Source organism: Phasianus colchicus, chromosome 28 (assembly GCF_987193195.1).
Source record: "Phasianus colchicus chromosome 28, bPhaCol1.hap1.1, whole genome shotgun sequence".
In the NCBI taxonomy this organism is placed as follows: Eukaryota; Metazoa; Chordata; class Aves; order Galliformes; family Phasianidae; genus Phasianus; species Phasianus colchicus.
Genome location: NC_143463.1, coordinates 5,420,657 through 5,436,482, shown reverse-complemented (window position 1 = coordinate 5,436,482; position 15,826 = coordinate 5,420,657). Strand labels below are relative to the sequence as shown.

At 46.3% G+C, this 15,826-nt stretch overlaps 2 protein-coding genes across 3 annotated transcripts; both read right to left on the bottom strand.

Moving 5' to 3' along the window:
- Positions 1 to 2,250: 2,250 nt before the first annotated feature.
- On the bottom strand, positions 2,251 to 5,758 carry TICAM1 (TIR domain containing adaptor molecule 1). Its single transcript, XM_090126191.1, has 2 exons — positions 5,405 to 5,758; positions 2,251 to 4,572 (listed from the first exon to the last, which is right to left on the bottom strand). Exon 2 carries the CDS (start codon positions 4,363 to 4,365, stop codon positions 2,515 to 2,517), a length of 1,851 nt encoding a protein of 616 aa, XP_089982317.1. The 5' UTR covers positions 4,366 to 4,572; positions 5,405 to 5,758; the 3' UTR covers positions 2,251 to 2,514.
- A 143-nt stretch (positions 5,759 to 5,901) lies between these two features.
- Positions 5,902 to 15,638, bottom strand: LOC116235674 (perilipin-3-like). 2 transcript variants are annotated; one of them, XM_031603954.2, is made up of 8 exons: positions 15,525 to 15,638; positions 11,223 to 11,296; positions 10,562 to 10,757; positions 9,811 to 9,893; positions 8,573 to 9,503; positions 7,944 to 8,143; positions 7,631 to 7,759; positions 5,902 to 7,542 (listed from the first exon to the last, which is right to left on the bottom strand). In XM_031603954.2, exons 2-8 carry the CDS (start codon positions 11,277 to 11,279, stop codon positions 6,997 to 6,999), a joined length of 2,142 nt encoding a protein of 713 aa, XP_031459814.1. In that variant the 5' UTR covers positions 11,280 to 11,296; positions 15,525 to 15,638; the 3' UTR covers positions 5,902 to 6,996. The 2 variants fall into 2 exon arrangements, with proteins under 2 accessions (XP_031459814.1, XP_089982316.1); XM_090126190.1 differs by having other exon boundaries at positions 15,530 to 15,542.
- Positions 15,639 to 15,826: the final 188 nt, after the last annotated feature.

The window sequence follows — 15,826 nt, the reverse complement described above, 5'->3', positions numbered from 1 at the left end:
TCAGCTTCACAGAGAAACTGGGGAAAAATCAAAGGGCCACAAGCACATGTATGTTCTGTTGGTGAAAACAAAGAGTGACAAGCTTCCTTTCCATGATGAGCAAGAGTAAAGACAGCCCTGAAAATGTGGAGTGAGTGAACCTGGTGCTGCAGTTGAAATAGGGCTTTGTCTGTTATGTGGCAGTCACTCCTTTTGAGTCACTTGGAAATCAGTGCACAATAAGCTTAAAAAAAAAACACCCTGCAGAGTGTTTTACTGCCTGCTGCTGTGTCTTTCTCTGTTTCTCCACTCCAAGCAAACTTCTTGTGACTGTTAAGGTTGTTTACAAACTAGAGCTGCTTCCAGCTGACCAGGTTTGCATAGTGTTTATTTATAGAAAGCATAATAAATGGAGCAAGAGTGAGGTATATGCTTTCTCTGGAGGAGAGGGGCTGCCCTGGTGGCTGCACAACTGCAGTGACAGTGTTGCAGTAATACAATGCCTATTCTAACAAAGGTGATGTAGAGAAGAGAAAAAAAATAGGATCATCTTTAGAAAGAATGCAACCACCAGGAGAATTCCAGCAGGCTCTGTAAAGCATAAATGAGTTAATCCTTTATTACTGGGTCAGTGTGAGAAATAGAAGCCAAACTGTTTCAAAGCTGGAAGCCAGCAATTGATGGCAGCTCAAGCAGGACAGAGAGAGCTTTGGTTTGTCCAAGGCCCTTTGTCTTGCACTAGGTCCTAGCCAAGGAGGCCCAGGAGGAGCTAAGCCTCCGTTGAGGGAGGGAGATAGATATTCTATGAACAGACTCATGAGTCTTCTATCACCCTCTGGGCACTCTGCTTGGATAGTACATGACCAGGATGGCCTGTAGTAGTCCTGCTTGTTGGCTTCCAGACAACGCTGGCTTCCCTTGATTTGAAACATGCCAGGGCAAGTATTCAGAGTGACATGAGCACACAAACATCAGCAGAAATACCAGGAATGGGAGTCACCTGCTGTGTATCAATTGCACTGGCCCTGAAGGCTGTCTTTAATAGGCACTTGGTAGTTCTCTGGCTTTTCCAAGGGTGAGGAGTAGGGTGAGCTGCCCTACAGCTTGCATGGACCCTGGAGCAGTGCCAGTACGGTCTGGAGTTTGATGCTGTTAGTTTGAGTCTGCTTGGCAGAGGAAACAGTTTCTAGACGCTTAGTGACTTTGGTCTGACCTCTGCTGACAGAACAGGCAAATGGCCATAGCAACACCCATCAGGCTGAGCAAGCAGGTTGGCTTTGTGCTTCAGATGCCATCCTTGTGCTAAAAGCCTAGTAGAGGTCTGCCTCATAGAGCCATTGCCCAGATCCTGCAGAATATCTCCCATGTCACTGGCCTTTCTCCACTCTTGTAATGCTCTGCTCAACACTTCTGGTTTTGAGTCAAACTTTTCCCACAATGCTGGTAACATAAATAGAAGGAATAATCTCAATAGAGCATATTTCTATGTATAACAGCCAGTCTAGCAGGGCCTAATCCCATCTCTGAACTTTTAAAAACAGATAAAGGAGAACCCACAGCTCCTGCTTTCTCAGACTTTCTCCAAATTTTCTCCCTTTGCATTCTACCTTTGGTGGTTTTCTTTTTTTGTTTGTTTGTTTGTTTGTTTTTCTCAATGTGCAGTTTTACTGTAAAGTTCTTGTTTAGCCTCATACGTGGTGTATAATCTTGGTCCTTTGAGTTTAACAGTTTTCTTAGAAACAAAAATATTTTTCTTAAACCATGCCTCTAGGGGCATGTAGGAATTCTGTCCCACAAACACAAAGCTTGTCTCTTTGCAGTTTCAGGGGAGAACGGAGAATAGTGATCTCCTGATACCTCAGCCTAGGGGCCTACAGCCTCTCAGAAGTTTTTGAAGCAAGTTTCATGAATTTTCTTAGGTCTGATGTGAGGCTGGGGGAAATGGTGCTGCACAGCAGCAAGGGGAGCGTGCCATGCACACAAACTAGGCGCTGATATGAGCAGGCCACATTGCAACCATGAGCAAAGAGAGCAGCCAGAAGAAAACAGTGTGACCTTGCAGTGCAGAGCACCTTCACAGGAGGCCACGGTGACTCCCCAAAGAGTTCTCAGAAGATTTTCCCTCAAATGACTTGGTCAGCAGCAGATTATGAAACATAATCCAGATGTGCTATCTCCCAGCCCCCTCCATGTAAAAGCTACAGACATACAGAGATATCCTCAGCTGTCCCTTTTCTGATTTTACAGGAAACAACTGGAGAAATATAAATTAATTAAAATTTATTTATCAAACCTTTCAGTTAATCCTCAGAAAATCAAGAAAATTGTTTGCTCGGTTGAAGGAAAATAAGCAAATGGATAGTAGTCTTAGGAAATGAGAATCTCTTTGTAAAAGAAGGCACTTTTCTCCTGTGCTCCAAGAAATAGAGGCTATTAACCCCCAGTGAAATCAGAGCAGTCCCTTTTCCAACAGAATCTCTCTAGTCTAGGGTTTGAAATGAAGAGTGGATGATTCTGGCTGACCTGCATCTCTGATTAAGCATTCTCCCTGGATTCTTCCCCACTGTCCTGTGGACCTGGTGCAGCAGTTTCCACATGCATTGTGTTGTGGTTCCCAATCTGAACCATTCGAGCATGTTGAATGATGATGGGATGGGCACCTCCTGGATCTGCAGACCTGTAGTGCTGGCCTGATGGGAGATTAGGTGGTTGGGAAGGAGAGAGACCCAGCTGAGCAGATGTGGGATGACCAGCCTGGAGAAGTGGGTGTGTGGCAGCAGAGACAGACGTCAGGGGATGGCACTGTTGGGATAACTGGAGAGGCAGGAGTTGTTTCAGCAGCTGCTCTAGGCTTGACTGACTCAGCTGCACTGCTGATGGAGACATCTGGGGAAGGGAGCCAACAGTCAGAGCACCTAAGTTCTGCAGTGTTTGGCAGTGATCCTGATATAGCTCTAGTTTCCTTTTCTGCTCTTGGACTTGCTGTATCTGGCACCACATGGCCTTCCTTTCATTGATTTTCTCGGGGGTAAAGGTGTTCTGCACTGTCCTGGCAAACACAGGAGAGTTCTCATCCAAGGCCACCAGCACACTGAGCATGCTGGGAATCTGACTCCGCTCTAATGGATTCTCCTTAGGTACAAAAGGAATGACAGAGTTGTACTTGGAAGGTCGCTGGATGGACTCCATCAGAGCTGAGTTTGTTTGAAACATACACTGGTGGCACAGGAAGTTCTTGGTCAGCAGAAGGATGAGGAAAGCAGAGTTTTCCATAGCATCCTGAAAGCAGGTCAACTGGTTGTGTCCTGCAACGAGGAAGTCCTCGCAGAATGTGGCACCATTGGGAACCCCCATGTTCTCCAGCAGGTCCTTGATGCGACAGGCAATATGCTCATCTTCCCAAGCATGAAGAACAACAAAAGTGAAGAACTTTTTCTTTTTACCATTGGGCTCTGGTGCCAGTGCTGCTTCCACAGTTTTTAAAGGAGGAGGGCCAGTTGGAAAGGGGGATGAGTGGAGGGGAGTGGGAAATGGTACGTTGTAAGGAACGCTCTGAAGAGGAGGGGGAATGGTTGAAGAGAAATAGGTTTGAGGAGGAAAGGAACAAACTGAAGGGGAAGCAGCTGCAGAGTTGGAAGTGCCTGCTGGAATGTAGGAGTCTTCTACGGGTATGCAAGCAGGACTAGTATTTATTGTCGTTCTTGAATAGGGAAGACTTGTAGATAATTTTTGCTTTTGGTCTCTGCTTTTTTTTGGTACCTGAGGTTCTGCTATCACTGTGCTGGAAATATCATTACTCTCAACAGGTTGGCCCACAGCACCCAGTGTGGGCAGCTGTGTTTCAACAATAGGGAAAGATGGATGACAGGAACTGACCTGCAGTGTCTTCCCCAGATGGGGGACTTGGGGATTTGTGTCCTGAGTGGAATGACTGCTGGGGCTGCCCATTTCCTGCAGGCTGTGGCTCTCTCTCTCTCCATCAGGCTGTCCAGTATCACTGGTGCTCTCTTCACACAGCTGACTGGACTCACAGGAAGGAGTCGGCATGTGAAAAATAGCTGTTGGCGATTGACTGATCAGGAGATTGGTGAAGGAATTGGAGATCCCTGAGGATTGCAAGGTCTGTGGGCCTGAAGGGTCTGAAGCGTTTCTAATCTTCACTGGGGAACTTTTCACCATGCTGTTTGGGCTGGTCATATGGACAAATCCTGTGCTCACATCAGATCTCAGTGTCTGAAACTCACTATCTGAATCCACAGTGCTGATAGCTGAGCCACATCTTTCCTGATCTACAACCGGGATGCTATTGAGTGTGTCCCTCTGAGCATCCCTGTTAATATTAAAAATGTCCTCAAAGCTTGGCTGGACCTCAGCACTCTGTGCCATCTCATCAGCTGGTGGCCAAGATGATGGACTGAAGCAGCATGAATGGAAAAAGCATATTACAGCATTTAGGTTCAAGGTTTATTTCCCTGCAGTGCTCTGCAATGTCCTGGTTGTACTTCCTGTACCATGCAAGCAATAGCTTTTTGCAGCTCAGTGATTCGTCTCAGAAGTGAGATATCTCTGTCCTGAAGAGTGGAGCAAATGAACCTATGAGAAGAACATGGGACAACACACTGAGAAACAATGGGGCAGAGAACTCCCAGGCTCTCACAGCTCTGTTTTTTTTTTCCCCATGTTAACTGCTTACAAAAATGCCAGTGCATGTGACATGCTACACACATAATTCCAACTCTGTTATTAAGCAAAGAGTAAGTTCTTCACATTCATTTCACATTACAGACAACTGTTTTAAAGTCACTGCTACATTAATCATGTATTTGGGTAAAGCCAAGCACTTGTCTCCTCCAGGGCCCCTCCAGCTGTTCTTGCTCTTTGCAGTGGCAAGCTGGGAAATAAAGCCCTTTCAAACCCCAGGAAGGCTAGGAACACCCACACATCTGCTCTTGGGCTGTCTCATGTCACTGTGGACATTGGTGTGATCTCCTTCCATATCTAATCCCTGGGCTCTCCTAAACCGCAGCACTCACCAACGCTGGCTGAGCTGGGTTAGACTGAATAGCAGACCTGCAGCTCCACAAAGAGCCTGGTGGAACAGCTTTCTGCATATAAAGGAAACTGGGGTGTTTACAAATAGCTCTTAACTGGGGAAAGTCTAAAATTTAAATTTGTTCTTCTCATTCAGAAAAATTGTCTAATTGTCTAATTGTCTAATGAATGAGCTCAAGCTGAACCTGAGGAAGTTAGTGGCTCTTTAAATGAAAACCAATTCAGTGAAACAGTCGATGGGGGGGAAGGAAGGAAGGAATGAAAGGCCGGGCATCGAAAGAGCAGAGCGGGACCTCTGTAACTCGTTGATACCCTTCCGCCTTGTGACTCAGAGAAATGCCCCAACTGCCCCCAGACCTCTCGTGGCTCTCACCGTGCCCTCCGGCCGCCGCTCTCCGCCCCGACGCGCAGCGCTCCCGCGGAGCCGCACCACAAGCACCGTTTCCCCGTCACAGCCCCCGGCTGTGCGATCCTACCTGCGCCGCTCCCGCTACGGCCGCCCCGGAGCCCTCGGCCCTGCTCCCAGACCGCCACGCACCCCCTTCCCGCACAAGCAACGCCCTCCGGGACCAGTCCTGGAGTCGCGGAGTAGGCCTGAAGTGGGACGCTCCGCGCTGCCCCGGGCCCGGGGTCACTGCTGCCCGGGCGGGGCCTCCTGGCACACGAGGAAGCGGAGGAACTCGGCACAGCGGGGTGGAGCGGGGCTCGGCCGGAGGGCTGGGGCGGAGCCAGGGCAGGAAGCCCGGCCTGAACCAGCACCTCCCGCCGCGTCGGGCCGCCCGCTGCACTCACCGCGGCAGAGGATGAGCCACGGCGCCGTGTGCTGTCGCCCTCTGTAACAGCTCCTGGAGGTATTTAACGCAAACTGACAAAAGCACATCCGCTATAAGAATTACAGTTTCTTATAGCGAGAGGCTTTTGGCATCACTCCTCCGGGCGTCAGGGGCCAGAGGTACGATGGGAGAGCGATGTGTGTGCATTGTGGGGCTGGAGCACTGCAAGGGCAGCCAGGAGGGTTCCTCCTGCTGCAGCTACCCACTGAATGCATTTATTATGCAAGAAGTGATTTGTCCAACACAAGCTTCCAATCTGCTCTGGCTAAAGGAAAGAACAAGTTTTATTTTCAAGTCTTTGCCATTACTCCAACTCTAGCAGTGGTGCCATACCAATACAAAATAAGTGACACCAGGAACAGTTCACTTCTACAAAGCATTGTTTGCTTGGGAACACTACCTCTCTCCCTGTTTCGTTTACAGCATAGTCATATTAGCACAGCAGAGTAACTCCTAGCAAAAGCCACAGAATATTCCACGTGTAGAATTAATTGTAATCCCTGAAGTCCTTTTTACAGTCAGGAAAGATAGTCCCACTGCAGATTGACATGCTTACACGAAAATCGCTCTACAAAAGAGCAAGTTTTTGTCTGATAAACAGAAGTTACTTCCGAGAAGCAGCCTCTTGTCCCCAGCTGCTCCTGGTCTGCTGCAGAGTTCAGCCTCTCAGGAAGCTGAAGTCAGAAAGGAAGTTGTATTACAGACACTTAGTTTTAAAACTTCAGGAGGAAAACACGATCAAAGGTCAAGTGCATAATCTTTAAGATCTCTGCAGCTTGGAAGAAGTTATTAATATAATTCAACATTAAAAATACTTGAGACCTCCCATCCACAGCTTGTCTCAGCAATAACTGCCATTCACACATACAGCTGTGCTGACTTAATAAAAAAAGATGAAGTACAGACCCTCTACCTTCCTTTTTTGGATTAACATGCTTATTGAAAAAAAAATACATCAAGATCTGGAATCACCCCACCTTGGTCATCAAGCCTCCTTGCAAACTACATCTTCCTGTAAGCTCATCCTGGGACAGTAAGAGCAGGAGGAACACCCAGCACGACTGACAGTTGGGTATATGATTAAAAGACTAAGAGACATTCTTAGGAGCCTACGCCAGATGAACTGAGCTTCTCAGGGATCTTCCTTCAGCGCATTAGTTATTATTTCCTTTGCAGCTAATACCTCTTCTGCACCTATCTTCTCTTCTAGCTTCTCTAGCATTCCACATGCTTCCCCCAGATTCGTCTTTGCTCCTTTTGGTTCTTCAGGCCTCTTAGTCACCTTTGATGAAGCAGCCTTTTCTATGGCAAATGATTTTATATTACTTTTACCTTTTTTCACCTTTCTGCTATCCTGTGACACTTTATCTGTTGCCTTGAAGGGACCCACAAGCCAGTTTAGAGGGATGTTCTGGGTTACATACTCAAACAGGACATCGAGAGACCTTTGGGCTTCAGCCACACGGTTCCGGCTCTTGGTCAGAGTTGTGCTGGAGAGATCCTGAAAAGAATTAGCACTGGCAAAAGAAGTGTGGAGCTTCTTGATATTTTGAGTTGCCTGATGCACAGCTTCTTGGATGTTCCAGGGGAGGCCATGGATGCTGACTTTCAGATTCTCATAAATAGGCTGTAGCTGTTGAGTGATGATATGCAGCATAGCTAGAGTCCGTGATTCCATCTGCCGGGAAAGAAATATAGCTCAACTGCTGTAGCAGATGAGATGCACACCATTCACAAGAGGTCCAATTACATACACCCACATATACCTCCATTTGGGAAGCTGTTTTAACTTGGTGTCCCTTGGGTTGAGTCAGACACCAGCTCACCCACAGCTGATGGAGTTTCTCTTGCCCATCCAGAAGCTTCTGGCCAACCTCCTTTTTCACAGATTCAATCTAATAGGAAAAATGAGAGGCATAGTTGCATTGGATGTATATGCAATTAGCTAAGCAAGAGTGGTTCTGTTAGCACTTCAGACAGGCAGGGACACAGCTGGGTGCAAGATGGAAAAGCACCTACAATTGATTCCTAAAGCAGAAAGGCTACAGATGGAAGGGGAAAAAAATAACATGTTTGTACCAGATTTATTGCCAGATGTAGTTGTGAGAGAGTGTTCTGAGTGCTTTGTTTAACATGCTGCAGCTTGTTCAGGGAGAGCTGATAGGCTCGGTAGCGGACCTTGCTAGAGAGGGAACCCAGTCGAACAAAGTAATTCTGCTGCTGTTTCTGCTCCTCCACAGAAGCCATACCAAATCCCTCAACAGCAGTGGCAAGTTCACCTGAAGGAAACAAGAACAGAGGTGTAGCTGTGCTCCATACCCCTAGCTGTAAGGAATGGCAGGGAGCAGTAAAATCCCACACTGGAAAAGTAGAAGACTGAAGTTGCTGTATAAGCAGTAGAGGTTCACAGATGCTCAGGTATTAAAGGTAGGCTAGTCCCTGAACAGAATGTTCTCTTCAGATAAGCAGGCTTGACAGACAGGTTGAAGCAGGCACCCACATGTTTGTCTTGAGGCTGCAGGACAAGGAGTAGCTAGCAAATTCTTGAAGTCTGTCCCACAGCAAGCAGCAAGGAAGTGTTGACAGAAAGCCATCCTGGTGATACATTCAGAGCTGTGTCTATTTAGATGACTCTTTCAGCATCAGGTGCTCTCTAGCCATGTGAGAAAGGCTTTGCATTTACAACCGCTAGTTCAGCATTTTCTCACCTAGTTCCTCTTCAGTCATGGGGAGGTAGTGATCCACCAGATCTTCTGATATACCCAGAACAGATTCAACACCACCTGCCACTGCTTGTCCCACTGCATTGGCTTTGTTCACACTGTTGAACACCACTGAATTAGTTATCTCCACACCCTCTTGGATGGCGTCTCTGCTCTGCAGAAGGGCTGTATTTATTTTGCTAGCTATGGTGCTGTACGCAGCATCCAGAGCTGTACTGACTGTTGATGCAACCACTGATTTGGTCTTCTCCATACCATCCTGAACAGCCACTTTTGTTAGATCTACTGCCTCCGTCACCTTGTTAGTCACAAGGTCCTTGGCACCCTGTGCAACCTCCACAGCACTGACAATAGTATTTGCTACTGCAGACTTGGTCAGTTCCACACTGTCCTCCACAACATGCTTACTGAGGTCCACAGCTTCTGTCATCTTGTTACTCACAAGGTCTTTGGCACCCTGGGCACCTTCCACAGCACTGACAATAGTGGAAGTAACCGCAGACTTGGTCAGTCCCATGCTGTCCTCCACAATGTGTTTAGCGAGGTCTACTGCTTCAGACACCTTGTTTGTGACAAGGTCCCTGGCACCCTGAGCAGCCTCCACAGCATTGACAATAGTACTGGCAACTGCAGACTTGGTCATCCCAATACTGTCATCCACAATATGCTTAGTGAGGTCTACTGCTTCACTCACTTTATTAGTTACAAGGTCCTTTGCACCCTGAGCAGCCTCCACAGCATTGTTAACACTGGAAGTGACCATTGACCTGGTCAGCTTAACACCATCCCCAACAGCATTTTTAGTGAGATCTATAGCTTCAGTCACTTTATCAGCCATTGCCTCTTTTGCCTCACAGGCAGCATCCATAGCAGATGTCACTTTGGTGGAAACCAGCTGTTTTGTTTCTGAGAATACCTACAACAAAGTGGATAAAGATTATTTTTTTCCTGAAATAGGTTTTCCTTCCCCAAAGTAGCTTTTCCATGTGGATAACTGTCTGCACTCTGGCAGTAGACCAGAGAAACAGTACACCATTACATGTTTGTTTCCACATGCTGAAGGCATATCTCCAGCTTTCATCAGCTAGCTATGAGTCCTTTAGCCCATACCAGGGGCTGACCTGACAAAGTGCTGTTGCCAAATTTTATTTCTCCAAGTTCCTCTGCGCCCATAACAGTTCCATCAAGAGATCAAGCCAGACTCCCCCAGAAGAAGCTTTTACCTTATCTGCTGGCTGTTGAAGAAAAGGCAAATTCTCCTCCAGTTGATCCAGACTTTTACAGGCATATTCATTTACAAGTGCAACTAGACAAAAAAAAAAGACTGTACCAGTTTAGTCTTCAGTTTGCAGGGGGGTTTTGACCCTACAATGACCAAAGAGTATTCACAAAAGCAAACAAAAATACTGTTTTGGGATGAGATGCATGTGGTGGGTGTAGCAGAAATGCTAAGTCACAGCTTGAAGCAGTGATCATGCACTTGGTGGGAAGGCAGGGCCAACCCAGGGGAGATCAAGTACATGCAATGCCTCTGAGTGACTGGAAGGAGTGGAGCCAGGATCCACCTCTGTCTAGACCTCATTTAAGGGTTGACAGTAGAGGCAAGGGGATCTTGTTGGAGATTTACTGTGTATCTAAGGCCTTCCAAAGGTAAGCCAGTTTTCTTCCTTCATTTCTGTGTCCACAGCTACTACATTTGGGCTTGACCTCATTTACTACAGCCAAAGACTTTACCACCCTGCTATTACTGCTATGCTTTCCACCCCATTGAAGGCCAGACTTTACATACTCTAGTAACAGTATCACACCCAAATTCAGTGAAATTATTGAGCTGCTGAAAACAGACAAGCAGGGGACTGAATGCTACCATTAATTAGAATGTACTCTAAAAAAAAAAAAGGATGTCACTGAACAAGTCCATGAAACTCCCTTCCCCCTCTACTCCTTCTGTATAGGAAGGGCCCCCTTGCTTACTTTGTGAATCCAGTTGGTTCAGTATGGGCTGTGCCCCACCAACCACACTGCCTACTGCAACTGCAGCCACAGTCTCAGCCACATTGCAGACACCACTGAGGCAAGGATGCATTTCCTTAGAAGAACTGTAGGCAGATGAGACCAGGTTGAATGCAGAATTAAGCAAAGGCAGGTTGGTTATCCGGTTGACAGCACTCTAAAATCAGAGAGAAACGTGTGAAGTCAGAGACCCAGCCTCAACCTGGTGTGTGAATAGAAGCCATTAAAGATTCTAAGGCATTCAGTCTCTCTCATCATCTTTTTTAGGCTCAGAGTTGAAGAGACTTGCTCAAAGATAAGTCTTTGTCAGTAGCAAGCTAGGAATAGAAGCTGGAGCTCCAGGCTTGTCACGACTGACTCACACTTTGTTTTAGCACCATCAAGCTCAAATGTAGAAGTAGGAACCATAACAGCTAATGGTGCAGAATTATTTGCATTACCTAAGCCAGCCATGGAATACTTCCTGGAGCAAACTGGCTTCTGTGAGTTAAGTTTAGACTGAGGCACAGCTTCATTTAGTCATTCTTTCTGCTACCCTCAGCCTGTTTTTAAGATGCTGGCAGAAGTTGCTAACCACTGTATGTTAACAGGTAGTTTAACTGCCACATGATAGAGTACCTACCTCTTGCTGCTGTTCCTCAGCCTCCCAGTCTTTTTTTGGGATCTGCTTTGATGCCATAGTGAAGTCAACTGCAGCTGAAAGGTTAAAAAAGGACATAGATGTACAATTTAAGATTCTGCCAGTGAACCACAGTCATAGTAATACTTGTGAGAAGTAGAGGGCAACAAAAGTTGGGATCCAGAGCAGTCTAGGAACTTTGAAGAATCACTAATCCTTCTTGTAGGAATGTGAAGGTATTTGAGAGGCTGTGTGACTTACGGTGTACAAGCCTATGTACAGAACAAGAGATGGTGCACCATCACCTCCCTCAAACCCCAAACAGTCGAATACTTTAAACAAAGCAACCCTCTTATTTTATTGCTGGTAGCATTTGACTAACTTCAAAGAAGGAAGTTAGAAGTACTTTATCTCAGCTGTGCATTTCTGTGAAATGTGCACCTTCCCACTGCCCAAGGACTTGCATGAAAAAAAAGCTATGCCTGCTAGTGTTGTGAATCACAGGCAGATGTTACTGCTGTACTAAGAAGCCCAGCTGAAATGTAACTCCCTAAGTTACATAATTGCTCAATAACCCTCAATTTAATATTATAGAGTAGTTCTACTATGCCCCTTTATTGTGTGGAAAACTCTAGCATTGCTACCAACTTCAGCAACGCTGGAAGTCTCACAGCTCTGGGAAGAATATGAAGATGTTCCAGAGCTTACCTACAACAGCAGGCTGTTTTCCTGCTGTAGCATTCTATCTACTTAAAAACTTGTTCTCATCCTACTGGAGAGCAAAATTCACCTCCTATGATACTGAGTCTCAGAAGCATTCTTACTTTGTAATGGGATTTAAGAAGTTCAAGTAAAAAAAGTGATACAATAGCTTGAATGTGTATTGTCTCACTAGCCTAGATCAAGCTTGGCATCTGGACACACCAGAATAATGACAGATCTAAGATCGCATCTTGCCTCAGTCAGGCATAGCAGAGATTTCAGCATACTTGTTGTTCCTTGCAGTATCTGCTTCCTTGTCTTGCCAGCTAGTCTCTCTCTTAGGATTCCTACAGCATTTTTCCAGTGGGAAACCTTCAAACCAGAATTCCTTACAAACAGGATTCCCAAGCCAAGAATTAAACTCCCTGGCAGACTATCCAAAATGCCTGCCATCTGATAAGCAGCAGAGACTGCTGTCTCTTTTTCTTGTCAACGCTGACCTGTTTCATTCTTACATTTTGCTCTGGAAACAGGAACAGAGTGTTGGGGCAGAAACAGTGAAACAGTCATTTGTTTGCTCAGAACTGATGATGGACAGAGCTTGGGGAGACTTCTCAGTAATCAATGCCAGTGTTTGACAGCTTGGCAAGTTATTTATGCAAGTAATTGGCACTGTGGTAAGAGCAAGGCAGTCAGGGATGCAGAATACATGCCTATAGCAGGGGTTGTCACAAACTGGGACACTCTCCTTTTTCCCCCCTCTGGAGGGCCAGCTGACATAATACCACATCAAAGATACAGTTTAAACTTCAGCAGCCTGGGAAAACTTCTAGAAAAATCACTCCAAGTAAAAGCAAGTCTTGCATGCAAATTTCAGGCCCAAAGTCCATATGGTTTGCTCAGTCAGTAGTTACTCCTCTCTCAAACAAGTTTGTTTTTTGAAGCAGAGAAGCTCAGCTATTTCAATACCATTACAAACAACTCCTTTGCTGAGTTGCTTCACTTCTCAACAGGTGAGAAACACTCATACTATAGTGTCTTACTGGCTGGTGTCAGGGTCAGTACACAGAACAAAGTACAACCAGAAGTAGTGCTCTAGCTGTAAGTGTAAGTCAGGAGTAATTCTTGATTAAAAAAACACAACAAATACAAGGTTAGAATCAAACTCTGAAGTACTAAGAGCTCTCCTAAATTATGGAGGCAACAGTTAGTGACAATCCTCACAGTACAGTCATATTAGAACACAGTTTGCTGTCCTCCAGAGGAGGAATTGGGGTGTGTTGCAACTCCAGTGCTTGTAGCATGGATGTGTCTTTGTGAGTAATGCAGACAGTGTAGTTTTGTTTTCTCTTTCTATGCTCTCACCTTATGTGAGATATATGAGAGATCTTATGTGGTTCCAGATCACAGGGAAGCGCTGTACTCAGCAGCTCCGCATCAGTTGTTTTGTGTTCTCTGTTGGGAGACATGACTCTAAACTGGAGTAACCACAAGCAGAAATCCCACAGTCCCCTCTACCAGCAGAGAGCCTCTCAAGGAGGAAAGCAGAAGCAGCATCACTACTTGCTCTAGTTGCATTAAGCAAACCAATTTTCCCTTAGCAGGGCAGCGTTGTCTTGCAGATGACTTCGTATTACTACAGCAGAGATACAAGGTCACTGCTGGAGAACATTCTCAGAATAGTTTCTGAAAAAAAGAAACTTCTCAGCACATTTCTCTAGTGTGACATAGTCACATAACCACTGGTTATTGCCAAATTTGGCACAACTTGGAATTCAGCAAAACAAAGGGTTAAGGCACCAAAACTCCAGAGCTGCTGCCTGCCTGTTTTCTTCACCTTAGTCTATCACAACTATTGCAACAGGGTAGCCTGGCACAAAAGTGCTTTCTTTCTGGGGTAAGCAGCTCCCCTCATTTCTGTCTCTGACAACAATCAGCATACACACATTAAAAAAACAACGAATTTTAAGCTCGCACAGGGCTTTCCTTTTTCTCTGGAAACAAGTTCTGCCACGGGAAGCTGTTACATCATCCTGTGCATGGAGAGGTAGGATCTCAATTAGGAATCTTTTCTCCCCTCAGTGTTTTATCTGTGGAACACTGATTGAGTCATAGCTAATATGCCTAGTTCAATAGCTTACCTGGCAGTTCTTTAATGAATATTAACAATGTTGAATTTAACAATTTAGATATAAGCAGGGAGGACTGTCCAGGACAGAGGTATTAATCTTTGTTTGAAGCACTTATCTGCATTTTTTTTTTTTTAGATTTGTCATTGATACCCTAGTTACCATAAATGTGGTTGACATAATGTGGTCAAGAGAATTTCTGCTGCAGGGGGAATGGCAGTGTCCACAACCGATCACAGTGTTTGCAAACGCTCAGGGTGGAGCAAGATCTAGAAGGGGGATTAGAGAATTTGGGCCTTGGAACAGCAGATACAGAGATGTTGGCAGAAGTACGTATCTGCAGCCTTTCTAGAAAGGCTATCACTTTTAGGAAGCCTCAAAGGCTAAAACCACTTCTGCAGTGGAGTCAAGGATTGCTCCCTCCCAGAATCCCAAGGCAAAATGAACACCACAGCTGGTGGCCATTATTAAATACTTCCTTGGATCTGAGCTCCTAGATTTTGGAGATAATTAAAACCATTTCTTCTACTCTAAAGAGAAACAGCTTCTGGGCTTTCCAGTATTTTCTGTTCACTGATTATAATGCAAGCACAGAACTCCCAGAGCTCTGGACTACACCTGGAACTTGCAGAGCAAGAAACATGCTTTGCTGACTACTAAACAGGAATTTTAATCTGTCAGTTTCAATAGAACCAACCTTGGTAATGAAGTCTTTCACAGACAGTTTCAGGTAGCTACAACCACATGCAGAATCCTGTCAGGATTGAGAAACACCACACTGGTTTGCTAAGTGCTCCTTCAAACAGCCAGGAAAGGCTATATGCAGAGCTGCAGCCTCTGTCTGCCCGCGAGCAAGAAGTTACCTTGGCGCTAACCCCTTTGTTAACACCATTAATCATGCCTCCACCAAGTGATCATCACAGGAAAATAGCTGTAGCAGTAGTGTCAACAGGAAGGGCATGCCCACCTGATCACAGGTCAGCAGCAGGCACATCACGCACAGCCATGTCCTGCAGACCCCCTACCCTGCCTCTTCCCTCTAGAGAAGGAAGAGCTTTTGGACCTGCAGCTACCTAAACAGCTCAGATCCACAGGGTTGTCGAGAACTTATTGGAGGCTTCTTTCTAGCCCTGAGATCTTTTTCCTGTGGCATACCAGGTACAGCACTGCCACCAAGACATCACTTTGTTTCTCCAGTAGCCCATCCCAAGGCATCTTTTTGCCTAGAGATAGGGGAAAGTAGCAAACAACATTGGGTCTGCAGCTGCTCCTGGGGAAGCTGATAGGGGAGAAACACAACCCAAGTATGAGAAGGATTTTAGCTCTTATTGCTCCCCAGAAGCAAAAGCCCAGCCTCTACCCTCCATCTCTGGGAGGGCTGCAAAGCAAGAGCAAGCTTCAGGAGCCCCAAGGTATGGGAACAAGCCAGATGCCCAACCCACAACATCCTCCCCAGCAGCCCTGCCTCGCTTACCTCACCTGCGTCCTCGGCTTCAACAACAGTGATAGGGAACCGGCCTCGCCTCGCTTAAATACCCCGCGGGCCTGATGAGCAGCCCAGATAGCCAATGGAGGCACGACAAGCGCTGCCCAGGCCAATGGGAAGAGAGAGGCGGGAGGTGTGAGGAGGCTCCTCTAAGGGGTCGGAGCTGAGCCGCCGGATGCCCCCCGGAATAGAGACAAAACTGTTGGGGCCTCATAGGGGACCGCATCGGAGGGAATTCGTCCCTGCTGTGCTCCCTGCCCGGCAGGGAGCGGTGCAGTAGGACGAGGGGC

What these genes read in the sequence shown, in the direction of transcription:
- TICAM1 (XM_090126191.1), bottom strand. Translation starts at nt 4,365, where the DNA reads ATGGCACAGAGTGCTGAGGTCCAGCCAAGCTTTGAGGACATTTTTAAT.
- LOC116235674 (XM_031603954.2), bottom strand. Translation starts at nt 11,279, where the DNA reads ATGGCATCAAAGCAGATCCCAAAAAAAGACTGGGAGGCTGAGGAACAG. An exon ending in CTGAGGAACAGCAGCAAGAG is followed by an intron (nt 10,758 to 11,222) that starts GTAGGTACTCTA and finishes CTCTGATTTTAG; the next exon opens with AGTGCTGTCAACCGGATAAC. An exon ending in AAACAGCTTCCCAAATGGAG is followed by an intron (nt 7,543 to 7,630) that starts GTATATGTGGGT and finishes CTTTCCCGGCAG; the next exon opens with ATGGAATCACGGACTCTAGC.